Source organism: Labrus mixtus, chromosome 7 (assembly GCF_963584025.1).
Source record: "Labrus mixtus chromosome 7, fLabMix1.1, whole genome shotgun sequence".
Taxonomy (NCBI): domain Eukaryota; kingdom Metazoa; phylum Chordata; class Actinopteri; order Labriformes; family Labridae; genus Labrus; species Labrus mixtus.
Genome location: NC_083618.1, coordinates 2703445 through 2720073, shown reverse-complemented (window position 1 = coordinate 2720073; position 16629 = coordinate 2703445). Strand labels below are relative to the sequence as shown.

Below are 16629 nucleotides of genomic sequence, written 5' to 3'. Positions count from 1 at the left end.
TCATTTTCTGGGTCAAATATAAACTTTTTTTAATGCCAATATTATTTCTTGGACTATATTCTTTCCCTATACCATCCTTTCTTTGAAGTTTGCTTCATAGTTTAGTTATTTTAATCTCCATCTTAATCTCCCCCCCCCCCCGTCTCCTCTGCCTTTATCTGTATTAACCTCCTTCTCTGTCTCCTCTTTCTCCTCTCTGCAGTTCATGGTTTGAACCCCGTTCCTCTGCAGCAGCACCAGCAGCAGCAGTCTCACCTGTCCAGAAGGGAAGGTCTTGTTTCCTTACCTTCTCACAGACCCCTGGAGCGAACGCGCTCAGAGCCCCCTCCCTACAGCCACTCGCCAATTACACTGCAAGCAATCCATGAGACGCACATCCAGCCCCAGCTGCATCAGCAATACACCCGTGGGCTGGAGAGGTTCAAACAGAATGCACCCCTGAGCAAGGTGAGAGGATTTAGTCCTTGTGTGGATTTGTGCATGGATATCTCTTTTTTAAATTGTCATACATAAACAGCTTTCAGACTTGTACACACTTTTAAACACACACTTTATAGCGACCTTCAATCCTTACCTGAAACAGATCCCTTCGGAGGACATGGACCTGGAGGAAACCGGATCAGAATTTGGTTCGGGACCAGGGTCCGCATGTGGCTCAGAGCCGGGCTCAGTGGGTGATGAAGGCTACTGCAGGAGACAGAGCAATGCCAGCACAGACTCAGTTTACGACACAGAGTCCAGTACCTCTTCACGGGAGAGCTTGATTGAGCCCTCACATTCTCTCAGCCAGGTACTAAATTAAACAATTGCATCCGCGCGCACACACACACACACACACACACACACACACACACACAGCTTTCCAAATGGACAAGTAATAACTGTCCTGTAAAAGTAATCTCCTGATTACGTCAATGCTCTTTTTTGCTACTGGAATAAAACATATTTTGACAAGGACTCTCTGAGAAAGGATTAAGCTTAAAGCTCCTTTGAGGAACTTTTGGTCTGTGTCGATATTTTCACGTTCTGGACAAATGTGTAACTCTTGTTTCTTTGCTGTACATGTGTAAGTAGCTCATCCTGCTTTCTTTTAGCAGTTAAATGTTTCTTTATCTATAATCCTTTCTGTGGAGAACGTCTGTTTCTGCAGCATGTGTGCTTAAACTCTTCATCAACCCTGCAGCAAAGCTATCAGGCTTTAAAGATAACTATATAGACAATCTTAATGCTGATTGTCTTGTGTGCTGTCGTAGGTCATGAAGAGGCATCAGTATTGATTTTGGTCTTTTCGTTACCAGTTAAGATCTTCTTGTGCTCCTTAAACAATACAAACCATCATAGGAGTTTAGCTTGCAATTGTGTGTTCCATGTTTAGGACATCAGAGGGCGCTGTAGCTTTATTTTTACCTCATGATAGAAGTGAGAGTTTGCAGCATATTTCTGAATTGTCTTCATCAGTCGCTTGTTCTGGAAAAACAGAATTTAAATTAGCCAAATAAGAAGTAGTTACAACGTGCTGGGGAGAGACATTTCACTTTTAAACACTCTTAGTCCTTTCATTGTGCTGCTGTCAAAATCTTGTTCATACTCTGACCTCCCCTGTGATCCACAGAGACAGGTGATCCTTAGACAGGGTCATCAGCTGGACCATCTAGGTGTGCCTGCCGGAATTTGGTCTCACCAGCGTCTAATTCGAACCAAGTCCTCGCCGGCCTCCACCTCCCTGCCTCCTTCTCCACATGCACCAAGCAACATATCTTCGCTGTCACTGTCCAGCCCTGCCACAGACGTCCAGTTACGCTACACCACAGGTGAGGGATAACTCTGACCAGCATAAAAGACTAAAGACGCCATTGAAGACCTTAAGCCAGTGATGTATTTTAGTTAAAATTAATGTAAAACTTGTTAACAAGTGTATGTGTGCTTGTGTGTGTGTGTGTGTGTGTGTGTGTGTGTGTGTGTGTGTGTGTGTGTAGGTTTGGCTTATGATGCTCAGATGCAGAAGCACCAGTGTTCCTGTGGGGACAACAGCCGCCACCCTGAGCATGCTGGGAGGGTACAGAGTATCTGGTCCAGACTGCATGAAAGAGGTCTTAGGAGCCAGTGTGAGGTATGGCTCATTAATATACACAAAAACTACACAAATTGCGGAAAAGTCTTTCCAAAGTTGTTTCTTTATTAAGTAATTATGTATGTTTATGTAGCGTGTCCGCAGCAGAAAGGCAACTCTAGAAGAGCTGCAGTCAGTTCATTCAGAGAAACATGTTCTCCTGTTCGGCACCAACCCGCTCAACCGCCTCAAGCTGGACAACCGCAAGCTGACCGGTAATAAACTGTAGATTATAATAATGACAAGAAAAACTCTTTAATAATAAAATCAACATCATTTCATCAAAGATCCATTACATACATTATCGCCCACAGGAATCTTATCTCAACGGATTTTTGTGATATTACCCTGTGGAGGAGTTGGGGTGAGTGCTACACAAACACACACACACACACACACACACACACACAGCAAAGACCACTTTCAAACAAAAGTCATGTGGGAATCTTTCCACTTATGTAATTGCATTACCGGACAGCAAACATTACATGGCTGATTGCTCCATTACACAATTAAGCTAATAGCACCACAAATTGCTAATGCTATTGTTTTTGGCGAAGATTACCTAAAAACACAATCAAAATCAAAGGCTGTGTTAAGGTGAGATGTGGTAGAGGAAAAACTAGAGGATGAAGAGGAAAAGGGGCTGTATGTTAAGAAGTGTTGCGTGCCAGTGAAACTATATGAATGGGTGTTGGAATAAGAAGAAAAAAGACACGATGTAGAGATAAGAGAGCAAACTAGATGAAACTTATTAGAGGAAAAAAAAAACCTGTTGGGAATTTTGTTTCTTCTCTGTTCTGAAGAGCAGAGGTTATAATGCCCATGAGAAACTGTGGTGAGGCACTATGAGACGAGAGGAGACAGATAATAGAGGTGGAGAGGAGAGGAGGAAGGAGAAGAAAAAGGAGGCTGGGTGTCAGTTGATAAGACGACTGATCTGCCTGGATTTCCGGCCCTTGGCTGCTCTGGTGAAGAGAGGTGATTGGAACAAGATGGCAGAGTCTGTGATAAAAGAAATTCCTCTTATTTCATTGTTCCTCCGCGGCACACCACCAGTGCGAGTTTTGAAACATGGGGTTACATCGGAAAAAGAAACAGGGCATGGTTTACGAAGAGAAAAGATGAGAATGTTGATGTGAGAAAATGAACTTTCTCAGCACTTTAAAGTATTTGCAACAACTAAAAAGATAACTGTCGATCTTCAATCTTTTTTTTAATGCATCACAAGAATATACAGCACTTCACTGTAAGACACACGTTTTTACATGTAATCATTGTTTTTATGTGCAATCAAAAGAAAACATCAGTGGATTACTTCAAATCCTCATAGACTGAACTGTCAATAGCTGACCCTTTATTGGTCAACAGCGGTTCCCTTTTCAGAAATATAGCTCACCAGTCTGATGGGAATAAGGTCAATCTTTTATATGTCGATCAGTCAAGAGGATTCCTGATCTGATGACTTTTAATGAAGTCATGTTTAAACTGACTGTTTGTTTCACCTCTGCTTTACAAACAGGTTGATAATGATACAGTCTGGAATGAGCTTCACACGTCAGCAGCTTCCCGTATCGCAGCAGGATGTGTCACAGACCTGGCACTAAAGGTGGCACAGAGAGAGCTGAAGGTGTGTCTTAATCGCCCAAATTCCTTATCAGCAAATACATTTTTTTCTTTCTCAGGCATTTCAGGGCCGCAGTACAACCGTTTTTTTAGGTAAACAATATTATAAACAGTATAGAAATGCTTTGTCAGCTCCCCCTTTGTAAAGTAAAAAGTGGAGTCTATAATCAGAATAACCAGGTGTGGTCATGACAGATGTGAACAGTGGTAACAGCTGAAAGGTGCTAAAGTTTTTGCTCTCCTCTTGCAGAATGGCTTTGCAGTGGTGAGGCCCCCTGGACACCACGCAAGTCACTCCTCCCCTCAGTAAGTACAGCATTATACACAAACACACACACACACACACACACACACACACACACAAACACACACACACACATATACACACACATTCCAGGAGCCAGGAGGTCTCCCAAAAGTGTTTCAAAGGATTTATTACAGATCACCTACGCTTCTGAAGTAGAGAGAGAGAGAGAGTGTGTGTGTGTGTGTGTGTGTGTGTGTGTGTGTGTGTGTGTGTGTGTGTGTGTGTGTGTGTGTGTGTGTGTGTGTGTGTGTGTGTGTGTGTGTGTGTGTGTGTACATGCGTGCGTGCGTGCGTGTGTGCGTGCCTGCCTGCCTGCCTGCCTGCCTGCCTGCCTGCCTGCCTGCGTGCCTGCGTGCGTGCCTGCGTGCCTGCGTGCGTGTATCTGTCTTGGAATAGGTGGTTTGTGTAATGTGTGCTACCTGCCTGATGCCTGAGGCAAGTCTTTGCCTCCACCAAGTTTCTTTGAAACTTTCAACACATTGAGCAAAGCACCTCAAAGAGAACTGTGTGTGTGTGTGTGTGTGTGCGTGTGTGTGTGTGTGTGTGTGTGTGTGTGTGTGTGTGTGTGTGTGTGTGTGTGTGTGTGTGTGTGTGTGTGTGTGTGTGTGTGTGTGTGTGTGTGTGTGTGTGTGTGTGGGGCTGTGTGTGTGCGTGTCTGTCTAGATTTTTATCAGTGTCTTTGATAGGAGGCATTAGCCAAGTAACCACATTCAGCTGGGACTGTGTGTGTGCTCAGCAGTACATGTCACTGGTTATTTATGGGATGATAATGACTTTTCTTGAAGAGTAGAGTTTGGACAGCATATGATATACCGTCCACACAAACACACGTACAAAAACATAAAGACAGTCACAGTTTACGATCCATGCTGACACTGCCACTTCCAACATTCCTCCATTGTTTTTCATGCATCAACACTTTTTTTTGCATACCTTTTACTGTCGACAGCGAGTGTTTGGGGAGATGCTGCGCCAGGTCGTGAGTTCATTTCTCAGAAATCATCTCACACATAACACCAGCGATTTATTCTGTTATCGTCAGGAATGTGCAGAGAGCTTTATGATAATCTCAGTTTTCTGTTTGTCACTAAATGTGTTGGAGGTTGCATTTCTCAAGAGGTGAAAATTTGGTCTCGGCATAATGTTCTCATATGAAAAGCAATTTTTGTTTGTCAGCAGTGGAAGATTAAATACAAAACAACTTGAAATGAAACTCCTCAAATATTTGCACTAAATGTTTGCCTGGCAGGAGTTTCTCTACGACTGGCACATTAAAGTCAGTGCTATGATTGTCACAACCTGGAATGAAGAGCCACCACATGAAAACACAGATTTAGAGACTTGTCTTAGAGGTTCCTAAGGTCCATATGGGGATTCTATGATATTAATTTGCTGAAGATGTACGACAAACACATGTGTCTGTCTGTCCACAGGGGCTTCTGTTTCTTCAACTCTGTGGCCATCGCTGCCAAACAGCTCCAACAAAAACTCAACGTCAGCAAGATCCTCATCGTTGACTGGGTGAGGACCCGTTGCATGATCGTCATCGTCACCCACATAGACAGGAAAATCACACATGCACAGGCCTCTACAGTAGCACCCCTATTTATCATTAGGTTCATTCATATCTTCAAATCTCTGGTCTCCATGTGTGCTCTAAACCGTCACCTATTTTTAGAGTCACACACACGCTTATAACACGCACACACACATATGCAGATATTGATCCACAGCCAGGTGGTCGTCTCTGCTCGCCATGTGTGTGTATATGACTCTGCACCATGACTTTAAACATGCTCTGCTGTCTGACATATTACTGCATCAAACACTGATTACTACCTGCCTCATCAGAAAGGTTTTATGATCAAAACAGACAGCCCTTCACAGACCCAGATCTCTACAATGTTTTTTTGACTTTTCTTTTTAGAAATTTAGGTCTAAAGTTTTTTTATTTTATTGATTTGGAAACTTATGTGAACCCATCAAAGTTTTTATGTATAACTTATATGGTATGGAAACATTTCAACTTTTTACTTCCTTAAGCTTTTCTTTTTTTTTATAAAGGCAACAAACACACCGCCCCCCATACATGTTGATTTGATAATACATTTTACAAGCTAAATAAAAGCATGGGAAAAGAAAAATAAGGCAGCCAATCTGTTCTTTTATCCAAACCTTTAATGTAATACAACACACAAATCGACAAAACCCTATATTGGTTAAGATCAAAATAATGAAATGATTGTTTTGGGGATAGACATTGATAATGTACATGTAAAAAAGTAAAGCATTTATGATGCATTAGTTATATATGAGTCTGAACTGTGAACCTTGTAAAGAGTTATCCTTAAGTTGAAGAGACCGCTAAATGGAATCAGGTAGAGTGGGAAGTTTATCTAGATGTGTCATAATCAGATCCCAGTGTCTCAATGTTTTTAATCATGTGTAAAAGTACTAATTTAGTTCATGACAGCTACCTAACGTCACCTATCACTACCCAGGATGTTCACCATGGCAACGGTACCCAGGAGGCCTTCTATAACGACCCGGGAGTGTTGTACATCTCTCTTCATCGCTTTGACGACGGCAACTTCTTTCCCGGTGGTGGACATCCCAGCGAGGTAGGAAGTCCTCCAGTCTGCAGGGCTTTGTTTCCTGCTTTTGTTTGTGTAGTCATGGTAACGGCTGGGTGTTTGTGTGTGTTTGTATGTACATAGACTCTTGTGAACACAATAGCCTCAGAACAACACATGAGAAACATGTAAACTTGTTGAACAGGTTTCTTCTTGTGGAGGAGCTGATGTGAGTCCATTCTGTTTATGTAATACAGCTTTTCTTTCTTAATCTGCCTCACAATACAGACTTCATTATTATACCACCCACGTCTGTTGTGAAGATAGATATGTTGGCATAGAAATATTTTCTAATTATGTGATTCAAGTGGAACATTAGGGAGCTTAAGAGCCTTGTGTTTACCATATACTTGTCAATACAAGAAGACTGATTGTAACAATAAATCCCGGATTAATTTACATGATTTAAAGCCCCAATTACAAGCTCCATTTGGTCATGATGACTGATTTTCATGTAGTGGAGTCTGTACTGCACGAGAAAAGAAGGAAACTGTAAGTATGGAAGTGATAGTTAGCAGTGTGTAATGTGTAGGATTAAATCATCTACTAAAGAGCCTTAGACCACTTCTGACTGTTATGATTGGATCAAATATTTCTTAAACTTCAGGAATCTTAGAAACTTAATTTATATACAATACAGTAGGAGATGACCAGAGGAGCTTTACAGAAAGGGCTGATTGTTTATATTCTTCCACAGTACATTTTCATGATCACAAGGCTACAAGCTCAAAGGAAGAGTACAAAAATAATATCAGTAATATAGAATGTCATAGATATAAGGAATTAATGCAAATGTGAGGGATTTAAGATGGTTATGTAACAGGCTGAAATTAATAGTGATGCCTCTTTCTGAACTAAAAAAAACAAACAAGACAATCAGCAATAAGAGTGACTATTTTTCTAAAGTCATTTTTATGTCAGCTTTTGAAGCCACCGGATTGGTGTTAGAGGAGGCGTGGTCTGCACGCGACTCCTACCAGCCGTTAATTACACTTCCATTAGCAAAGATTCACAGTGAGTGACACATTAGACTGTTTACACAAAGCAGACCGATATTTGAATTCAGAAAACAGAACGTATTCATGTATAGGACATATGAAGTACTAATAATCCTTTCTTCTTTTTTGTAGTTTTTTGACTCTTTTCATTCAAAAATCTATGTTGAAAACATCTCTGTTGGAATGAATTGTTAACTGTATGAATGAAGCAACTCTCGTAAAAATCAAGGATAAAAAAAAACAATCAGCACCAAAAAGAGTGTCAAATAAAAAAGGACATTAGAAAGTTGACGGGAGAGGAAATAACAAGATCACATAAAAGAACATTATCCTGAAATAAATATTTTATTTATTCATTTCTCTTGTGGTTTAAGCATGTTTAGACTTTACATGAATAGCGTAAACATGTATTCACAAGAGTTTGTTAGATTCCTTTCACAGTGGTCTTGTTTTTTCTTCGTCAGCACGATGACTTTGTGACGTATTTAACATAAACTCTTCATATGTTACACATGTGTTCATTCAGCGAACTCGCTGTAGGCCTGTAACACTTTGGTTTTTCTGTATCAACTGTAGGTTTATTTCTCTTGTTTCAGTTTATTTTATAAACTCCAGTGCTTTGGATGTCAGAACGTCACAACAGGATGTGTACAGTGGAATTGCATGCCTATGTTTGAATACAGGAAATTGAGATGCCTATGAATTCTGCCTGCGGTCTCCCCAGAAACCAAGTGTGATGAATATCCCCAGTCAGATGAATTGACCCCAACCCGTGGCGGCATCCACCACCCATTCAATCCCCTACATCCCCTCCTCCCTTTCTCCACTCCTCCCCCACAATAATGAGCATAAAATAGTCAATGTTTTCCCATAAAATCCCCTGATGAGGGACGCTACATAAAACGCTCAGCAAGCTTGGATGTGGCTTTTGCCTTAAGTGGCCCCTCAACCTCTGTTGAGCTGTGTGGTAAACCTCTGGAGTCTTGCTGTCCCCCGTGTAGGTATATAACACACCATGGGGCAGGGTTGTGATGTCATAGCCATAACAGAGAGAGCCGAGCACCACGCAGAACCCAGCAAAGGCCTAATGCAGTCCAGCAACTCTTGAAACATGAAAGAGAGAGAGAAAAGGACGGAGAGGAGCACAAGAGACTTAAAGCTTAAGCAGGAACTGTGTGTGTGTGTGTGTGTGTGTGTGTGTGTGTGTGTGTGTGTGTGTGTGTGTGTGTGTGTGTGTGTGTGTGTGTGTGTGTGTGTGTGTGTGTGTGTGTGTGTGTGTGTGTGTGTGTGTGCGCGTGTGCATGCGGGTACATTACCAGTTGGCAGAGGACAGGAGGCCTCATGTGTTTTTCGTTTGCCCTGTGAACATGCCGTCCACTGAGAGAAGAATGGAGACAGACACTCTGTGATGCTCATCAGCATTCTTTCAAACATCCTCTCACACCCATACACACACATTTATACACACACACAAAGGAAATTACCACGCGTTCCTGCCAAGAGTATGTCAATCAACCTCCTCATCCTTCCCTCAAACTGACACATTGACTGATGGTGAAGGGCTTCGAGAACAGCTAAATGGCTTCTAGCTGGACTACAAAGAGAGAGGCAGGAATCCTTGAACCTCCTTTCCAAGAGCTGCTGGGCCTCAGTTCACTCTCTGCCCCGAATATGCGAGGTCATATTGAGAAGGCCGCTATAATCTCTGCCTGGCATTTTGAGGAACACGTCAATCTGAAAAAACAACCTTAGAATCATTTACAATATGAAGTATGAACAGTAAACCTGACATGTCATATATACCAAACCTATTTAACGTCTATACACAGAACAAGAAGTAGTGTTTTAAAATATAAATAAAACATTTCACGACATCCCGTATGTGATTGTGATGCATTGTTTCTTTATCGATCGGGGAGCGTTAGCCAAATGTGAAATATTTCCCAGTTTAGCCGAAGCTAAAGCTTGGAATCATAAACGGGTGTAGCTCTGTTGTGGCTGTGACTGATTTATAAGGCCGTTTGACAAATTATATCAAAATCAAAATGGAGGGATAGGGGTGCTGAATTCATAGCATCAGTCTTTTATTTGGGAATCATAATCACTCCCTGGTGCTGGAGTCACTTTTTCTTAATTGCTGCAATGTGAGGTTTTGCAACAGCCGTGTCAATTTTGTGAACATTCGACACAAATCTGTCATCGTCGCGGAGTTTCTCAACTTTCAGTGGGACTCATTAACTTTATTGACATTCACAGAGACAGTTTTTCTGTCCTAGACTAACTCTCTGACCCAAATCTCTCTCTCTCTCTCTCTCTTTCTCCAGGTTGGTGTAGGTGAAGGCGAGGGCTTCAATGTGAACGTAGGATGGACAGGTGGTTTGAACCCTCCCATGGGTGATGCAGAGTACCTGGCTGCATTCAGGTAAGGAATTAATTGAACCTTATATTTAAGGTCTCTGCTGGTGTTCACTAATGTTTCAGCCCTTTAACTACAATCATATCTACATTTTTTATTGGCCTTCTGGGGCACCATATGTTTGCAGAGACTTGGATATTCACTGAAACATTAAACCAGGTTCCATTATTTCGTTTATATTTTATTAGTAAGATTTATCTTAAAGTTGATGCATTATATTTGCTGTAAGCTCTGCAACTGCAGAGTTGGATGCTGAACACCAAACTTAGTATGAAAAAAAAAATTCATGCATCACTAAGGTTGAACGACTATGTACAAAAATGTTAAAACACACCTAGGTCAACATGTTCCCTATCCAGTCCTATCAGATACATAAACATTTCAGTCTTTGCTCCAACACAAAATTAATCTTTAACCTCTCAGTTTTAGTGAAATAAGATGAATAATTATCAAGGTTTTTATTCATCTCAGAGAGACCGTGAGTGACCCTCTGTGATATGTAGGATAGTAACACCAGATACGCCATGACTGCAGAGAACAGGCAGGTCAAGAAAAGGCAGAAAACGAAAATTCTCTTCAGGAGTTGGAAAGTTTTTTTTCACCAATTTGAACGACAACTGTGTATGCCAGCAGGACAAACAACAAGCCTTTGTTTTTTGCCTGGTGGAATCTGCTCACAGGTTTTGGAGGGCAGAACTTCCCATCTGCACTGGAATGCAACACCTGTAAACACAGCACTTTGCCTACATTATCCTGCAATTACACTGCGCTGCTGGACTTTGTTAACTGCATTGGATTACCTGTTCTGTCCTTAAGCAGGTTTTTATATCTGGATCCTGACTCACTCTGGAAAAATTGTTGATCATGGCAAATGTGAAAGAACTTTTATATTAAAGGACAACAGGTTTATTTGGTGGTTGCAATGATATTAGTAATAATGCTACATTAGCTGTTGAGCTAAAAACAAAACCCCAAATTGATTCTGAGACACACCTTTGCTCTCACCCCTCCTCTCATGTCATTCATGCCATTTTTCCTCAATGATTAAGGCTTGGTTCTGCTCTCCACTGTAATGAACTCAGAGTGTTTCTGTCAGCAACACTGGCACACCACCAGATGATAAAACAGTGTGTGAGTTCTGCACAGTTCCGCATGCAGCAGACACAGTGGGTGGGCCCCTTGTCGAAGGAAAGATGCTAATGAGCTAACCCGCACTGGTATAAATCCATAGAGCCAATAGGCGGGCTAGGAAACACTAAGTCCACTGTTTACTGCAACTCTGGATTCTAATTAAGAGACAACTGCTCTTTTCCTGAGCAGGCGTCTGGTTTTTTGGTATTTTTCATCAAGTTTTGGAAATGGCAAGTTTTTTTACGTGTAAAACATCTTCAGTCAACCACACTGTAGGACTGTACAATATTGTGTGTTACTCCTAGAAACTTCTTCCTGTTTCAAAGCTCTGCAGAAAAAGGAGTGTCCTGGTGGTCCAGCGGTTTGAGACACAAACCACATTGCTCTGATGTCCTAGTGCTGGTGGTGCAGGTTTGGCCTGAGACCTTTGTCACATGTCGATTTGAGGAGCAGCCCGCCGTATTTACTGCTACTGTTAACTATGTGATTTAGGCAAAAACTTCCACAGAGACTGTTTGAAAAGATTTTCAAGAAAATTAAGAATTTTACAAAGCGAATCACACAAAACAGCAAAAAGGGGATTTTAGTAAAAAAAAAAAACACACTCTACACGAATGTTTGAATAACTTTTTCATCCACTATTCACTGGTGTGGATAAAATCATAACATGCCATACAGACAAAATTTAATGCATCGTGAATTCATGTTTATGCAATTAAGTATGAAGTCCGGTGCCAGTTCTGTGATCCAATTTGAATCCGTTATTTAGACGTTGGGCTGTTCCAGGCTGAGCGCTCCTCTGGAACAGAAAAGCATCCAGAGTGCGGTCGTTGATGATGTGTCTCTGTTTTTGGGTGTGTGTGTTAGTGACAGGGGAAATATTGTGGTCGAGAGTGATGGTGGGACTCCAGTACAATCAGGAGAGAGCTCAGCTGCGTTGCGATTAAATGTCATGACGTAGTGTGTGTGTGTGAATGTGTGGAGCATTACTAAGGTGTAACCACCGGTAGCACAGCAAACACACACCTTCAAAAGTGCAAAGGAAGAGAAATGTATTTAACTTTTGGACTTTCACTTTTTTTTCTTTTTAATTTTTTTTTGAATGTGCACATCATGTTTGTGTGCATATACATATTTTCATGAGCATCTCTCAGTGGCTACTGACAAACTTTGGAGAAGAGAGTAGAGGAGAGGAGAAGAAGTGGGGGGTGCATTGTTAGGGAATCCAAAGGCGGCGTAATTAGGCCCAATGGATCCCAGATGGCTGGCTGTCAGTGACGTGAGAAGAGGGACGAGCTCCTAATAGGAACCAGACGCACACAAACGCCTTTGAACTGCCGCTGAGAGAGAGAGAGAGAATCAAACGCGGCATGGGCCGTGCGCTCTTGCTAAATAACTGGCAGCGGGAGAGGAGAGGAAGTGGGGAGGAGAGCAAAGAAGCGAGGAAAGTGGTCTCCCCTGAGCGGAGTATACAGTATGTGGGCGTCTCAGTCCACAAATGTCAGGGGGCCTCGTTTTTATCTGTTTATTTCACTCGCAAGAAAAAACTTTCAGTGTTTGCCACCTGCCTAAAGGTCACTGAGTCTTTGCTTCAACCACTATGTGATCTTCATGCACCCAAGAAAAAGCTTTTTCAGGACACCCGTGCCTCTTTTTTTTTTTTTTTTTTTTTTCTTTTCTTTCAGAACTCTGCTTCAAATTTAAACAGTTGCACACATTCACACCTGGGAGCTACCCCACACTCATGTGTTGGCTGCTCTCCAGGAGGGGATCAAAAACAGAGTTCAAACACCTGGAACACGGCCTTGGATAATTTATCTTTCATCATTTTCAAATGGATGGAGTTTACAATGAAGTAAATGTTTGCAGTGAACAATCAGGAACCAAAGTTGTTCATGGTCGTACAAAAGTCAACCACATGTCCCAGACTCAAATTAATCCCGCCGACTTTGTCGTAAACTTCAGATTCTGTTTTTTTACTTTACATGCAACTTTAAATTGTTTTAACGACAATAACTTAAAAGTCTATTTGAGATGTTAGATACACTTTACCTTATTATATTGTGTTCACTGTTCCAAGTTAGGGATTTTCACAAATGATAAACACCTGCTAAAAACATGATTTCTGAAATGTACTATCTCATTTCAGCAGGGCCACAAGGCTTGAACGAGTGTAACATACATCACAGTATTTGCTTCACAGCGTGTTGTTTCCTCCTCCTCCTCCTCAGAGCTGTGGTGATGCCCATTGCCCACGAGTTCTCCCCTGATGTGGTGCTGGTGTCAGCTGGCTTCGATGCTGTTGAAGGACATTCATCATCACTGGGCGGCTACAAAGTCACAGCCAAGTGTAAGGCTCCGCCCCTTATTCACCTACAGCACATATTTATAAGAATGTTTTCTTACACTCCATACAGAGTGAAGTTTAAAATCCATCACACTTTTTAATTGAGGTTTATCAAAATAAATTATAATAATAATCAGCTGTTAGTTTTGGTTTCCTATTGATCAGCCTTAAGAGCAGATATCAGACAGGAAGTACTATAGAATGCAGCAGCTTGATCCAAATAACAAAACTTGGAGAAATGTGTGTGTTTATGATGAAAAGTGTAGTTAAATTCACTACACATTTTTAAGAAATCACTGCTACCTTTTCTCACAAAACCATGTTGCTGCTTCTAATGGCAATGTCTTCTTACCCCTCTAATATCTTGATTGCATATGTCACTATGTGCATCTACCTCTGATGACTTTGTGTGGGTGCTGTGGCTTTGCGGGAGGGATACGTGGGTGGATGGGTGTTTGAGAGCCTTTGTGTTTATGTGTGTATTTTGTGCTTGACTGTCTGTATCACTGTACTGTTGTGTTTTTGTTTTTGTGTTGGACCCCCTCGAAAACGAGATGGTTCATTTCAAGGGCAATCCATCAAATAAACAGAATTTCTCACAAAAAAACATTTTAAACTGGAACTACTCCTTAATTTTAAATAAAATATCACTTTAATAAATTAATTAAGTAAATTAAATGGTCATTGATGAGCACAGATCTGCTCTGAATGTAAGTGAATAGCGTCTTCAAAGTAGGGAGCATCCCTCTGAACTCATAATGGTGACACCAACATGTTAATATTCACCACCGTAATGACATTTTCTCTCTTTAGTTAATGTTCTGGGAGAAAGAGTTCACAAGTCATCTTCTGACTCAAACCTGTGCATGCTTGTTTGTGTTGCTCTCCTCCAGGTTTTGGCTTCCTGACTCGTCAGCTGATGTCACTGGCGGGGGGTCGTGTGGTCCTGGCTCTGGAGGGGGGCCATGATCTTAAGGCCATATGTGATGCCTCTGAAGCCTGCGTCAGCGCCTTGCTGGGCATGGAGGTGAGACATGTGACAGTACATGTATGTGCTTCTGTAGAGATACACTGTGAGTGTGTTTGATCTGCTCACTGCTTGTTGTGTGTCCCAGGTGGAGCCTTTGTCACAGTCTGTGTTGGACCAGAAGCCGTGTGGAAACGCTGTCAAAACTCTGCAGAGTGTCATCCAGGTTCAAGGTGAGGACTAACATTAAACACACTTGTAGCGTCAAGAGCTTTCAGGAGCTCCACATCCAGAGATACTGACAGATTGTTGGTCGTTTTTTTTAAGTTGTAACTTTTGGCTGTGTCAGCAAATAAATCTCAAGTTTCAATAACTGGGTTAAAGAGCCATCAGCTGATCAGTGTGCAAAATACTCGACAGACAGGGGTTCCCATCCTGATTGAAGTATCTCAAAAAGAAACAGCAACAAAAAAAGATGACAATGACAGCTACAATGGACAACGTTTCATTCTACAAATAAAACAAGAACAGTTTCTCAGAGTTACCAACGTTAGAATTAGGAAGACATTGTCATTTTCTATCCGCTGTCCCTCGCAGTTGCAGCTTTCCAAACCTGCCACTCACCTGCTAATCTCAACATCGGGGCTAACTATTCACCTGTTTACTTACAGTGGGTCCTGTGTCCTGGGGGCTTTTTTTAAAAAAAGATTCACATTGAGATTATTTCTAGAAGGAAGCAAAGAACCATATCTCCCAACCCTTTCATGTTTCACACACAGCATCTGATCCCTCACTCTGCTAGCCCCTCTGCTAGTATTTGGCAAATGTTAGAAGAAAAAAAAAAAACTCACATACACTTCCTGTTTTAATTTTTCCTCTTAAATTGTCACAATGTTTCTTTGACATGACCTGTCACTTCACTTTTTTTCAACATTTTCTTTATTACTCCTTTCAAGGTCAAACATGCAAAGATGCATCCGTTAGCCAGCAAGTCTCAAATACCCGTCTGAACATGGCACAATAAATGTTCAGCTCCCAATACACATAAATAAGACAAAGGAAAGTCTTTGTATTGGCCAGTGTGTAATGTTGGATTAAGTACTCACTCTCTTCTGAAGATAAGAACATAGAAATGTCCATCAAGCTTATAGTCCTGCCACCTTGTACTGTACCAGAGAAGACTTCAAGGGAAGTCATATTTATCTTTTTGAAAATGATCATTCAGGCCATTGCACAATCCGAACACTTAAAACATGTTCTGTCTTTAGACTGACCTCAAGTTAGAAAACAATAATACAACTCAACAAAATCAAGTTAGTAAGTCCTTCACTAACCACTTCCGCATGTCTCAGTTAAAAAAAATATATACTCAGAAAATGCAATTGTATGAATTTTACCAGAAAAAAGGAAAGCATAAAAACTTTTACATACTGAATATTCAAAAAAACCTTGATTATTTTTGCTTTTATTTTACAATGCTTTATTTTACATCACATCCTCTTTAGTTGGAAATGAAATGGAAAAACAGGTTAAGTTGAAGAAACGTTTATACATTTTAATCTACACGTATAGTGAGATTATTCCAGTCTTACAATCAATAGGAAAACAAATGTATTTATCTACAGGCTCCTCAGGGTGTCTTTTTTCATATTTCCATTTCTCTGTAATGGTGGTCTCTTTATTTCCCTCACTTACCACTTCCGCATGTCTCTCCATCCCTGACACTCTCTGACCACCTCTCCTCCTTTAAGGCCCTGTCTCCTATCCCTCCCTCCAGTCGTCCCACACACAGACAGACAGACAGACAGACAGACACACACACACACACACACACACACACACACACACACGCACACACACTGCCGCCCTGGCTCCAATTATCTTCAAACACTTCTCTGGCACACGACCTTCGCAACATCCCCTCCTGATTGCACACAAATGTTATCCCAACCAAATTAGATTAATTAAAAATATTTGCAAAGCCACAAGAATGTAAAGCCCATAATTTAGGCCGGGGGTGAAATATATGTGAATTACAAACACAGCCAGAACACACACACACACACACACACACACACACTCATAAAGGAAGACA

At 41.3% G+C, this 16629-nt stretch overlaps 1 protein-coding gene across 1 annotated transcript in view; it reads left to right on the top strand.

Annotated features, from left to right (window-relative positions):
- LOC132977488 (histone deacetylase 7-like) overlaps positions 1–16629 on the top strand; it is a 45574-nt gene that overhangs the window by 25976 nt on the left and 2969 nt on the right. Inside the window, exons 10-23 of the mRNA XM_061042088.1 lie at positions 203–447; positions 584–790; positions 1613–1811; positions 1977–2110; positions 2205–2325; positions 2425–2474; positions 3633–3740; positions 3987–4042; positions 5476–5563; positions 6544–6663; positions 9998–10095; positions 13452–13570; positions 14461–14594; positions 14683–14767. Coding sequence (XP_060898071.1) covers positions 203–447; positions 584–790; positions 1613–1811; positions 1977–2110; positions 2205–2325; positions 2425–2474; positions 3633–3740; positions 3987–4042; positions 5476–5563; positions 6544–6663; positions 9998–10095; positions 13452–13570; positions 14461–14594; positions 14683–14767 — 1764 coding nt within the window. The remainder of the gene's footprint in view (positions 1–202; positions 448–583; positions 791–1612; positions 1812–1976; positions 2111–2204; positions 2326–2424; positions 2475–3632; positions 3741–3986; positions 4043–5475; positions 5564–6543; positions 6664–9997; positions 10096–13451; positions 13571–14460; positions 14595–14682; positions 14768–16629) is intronic.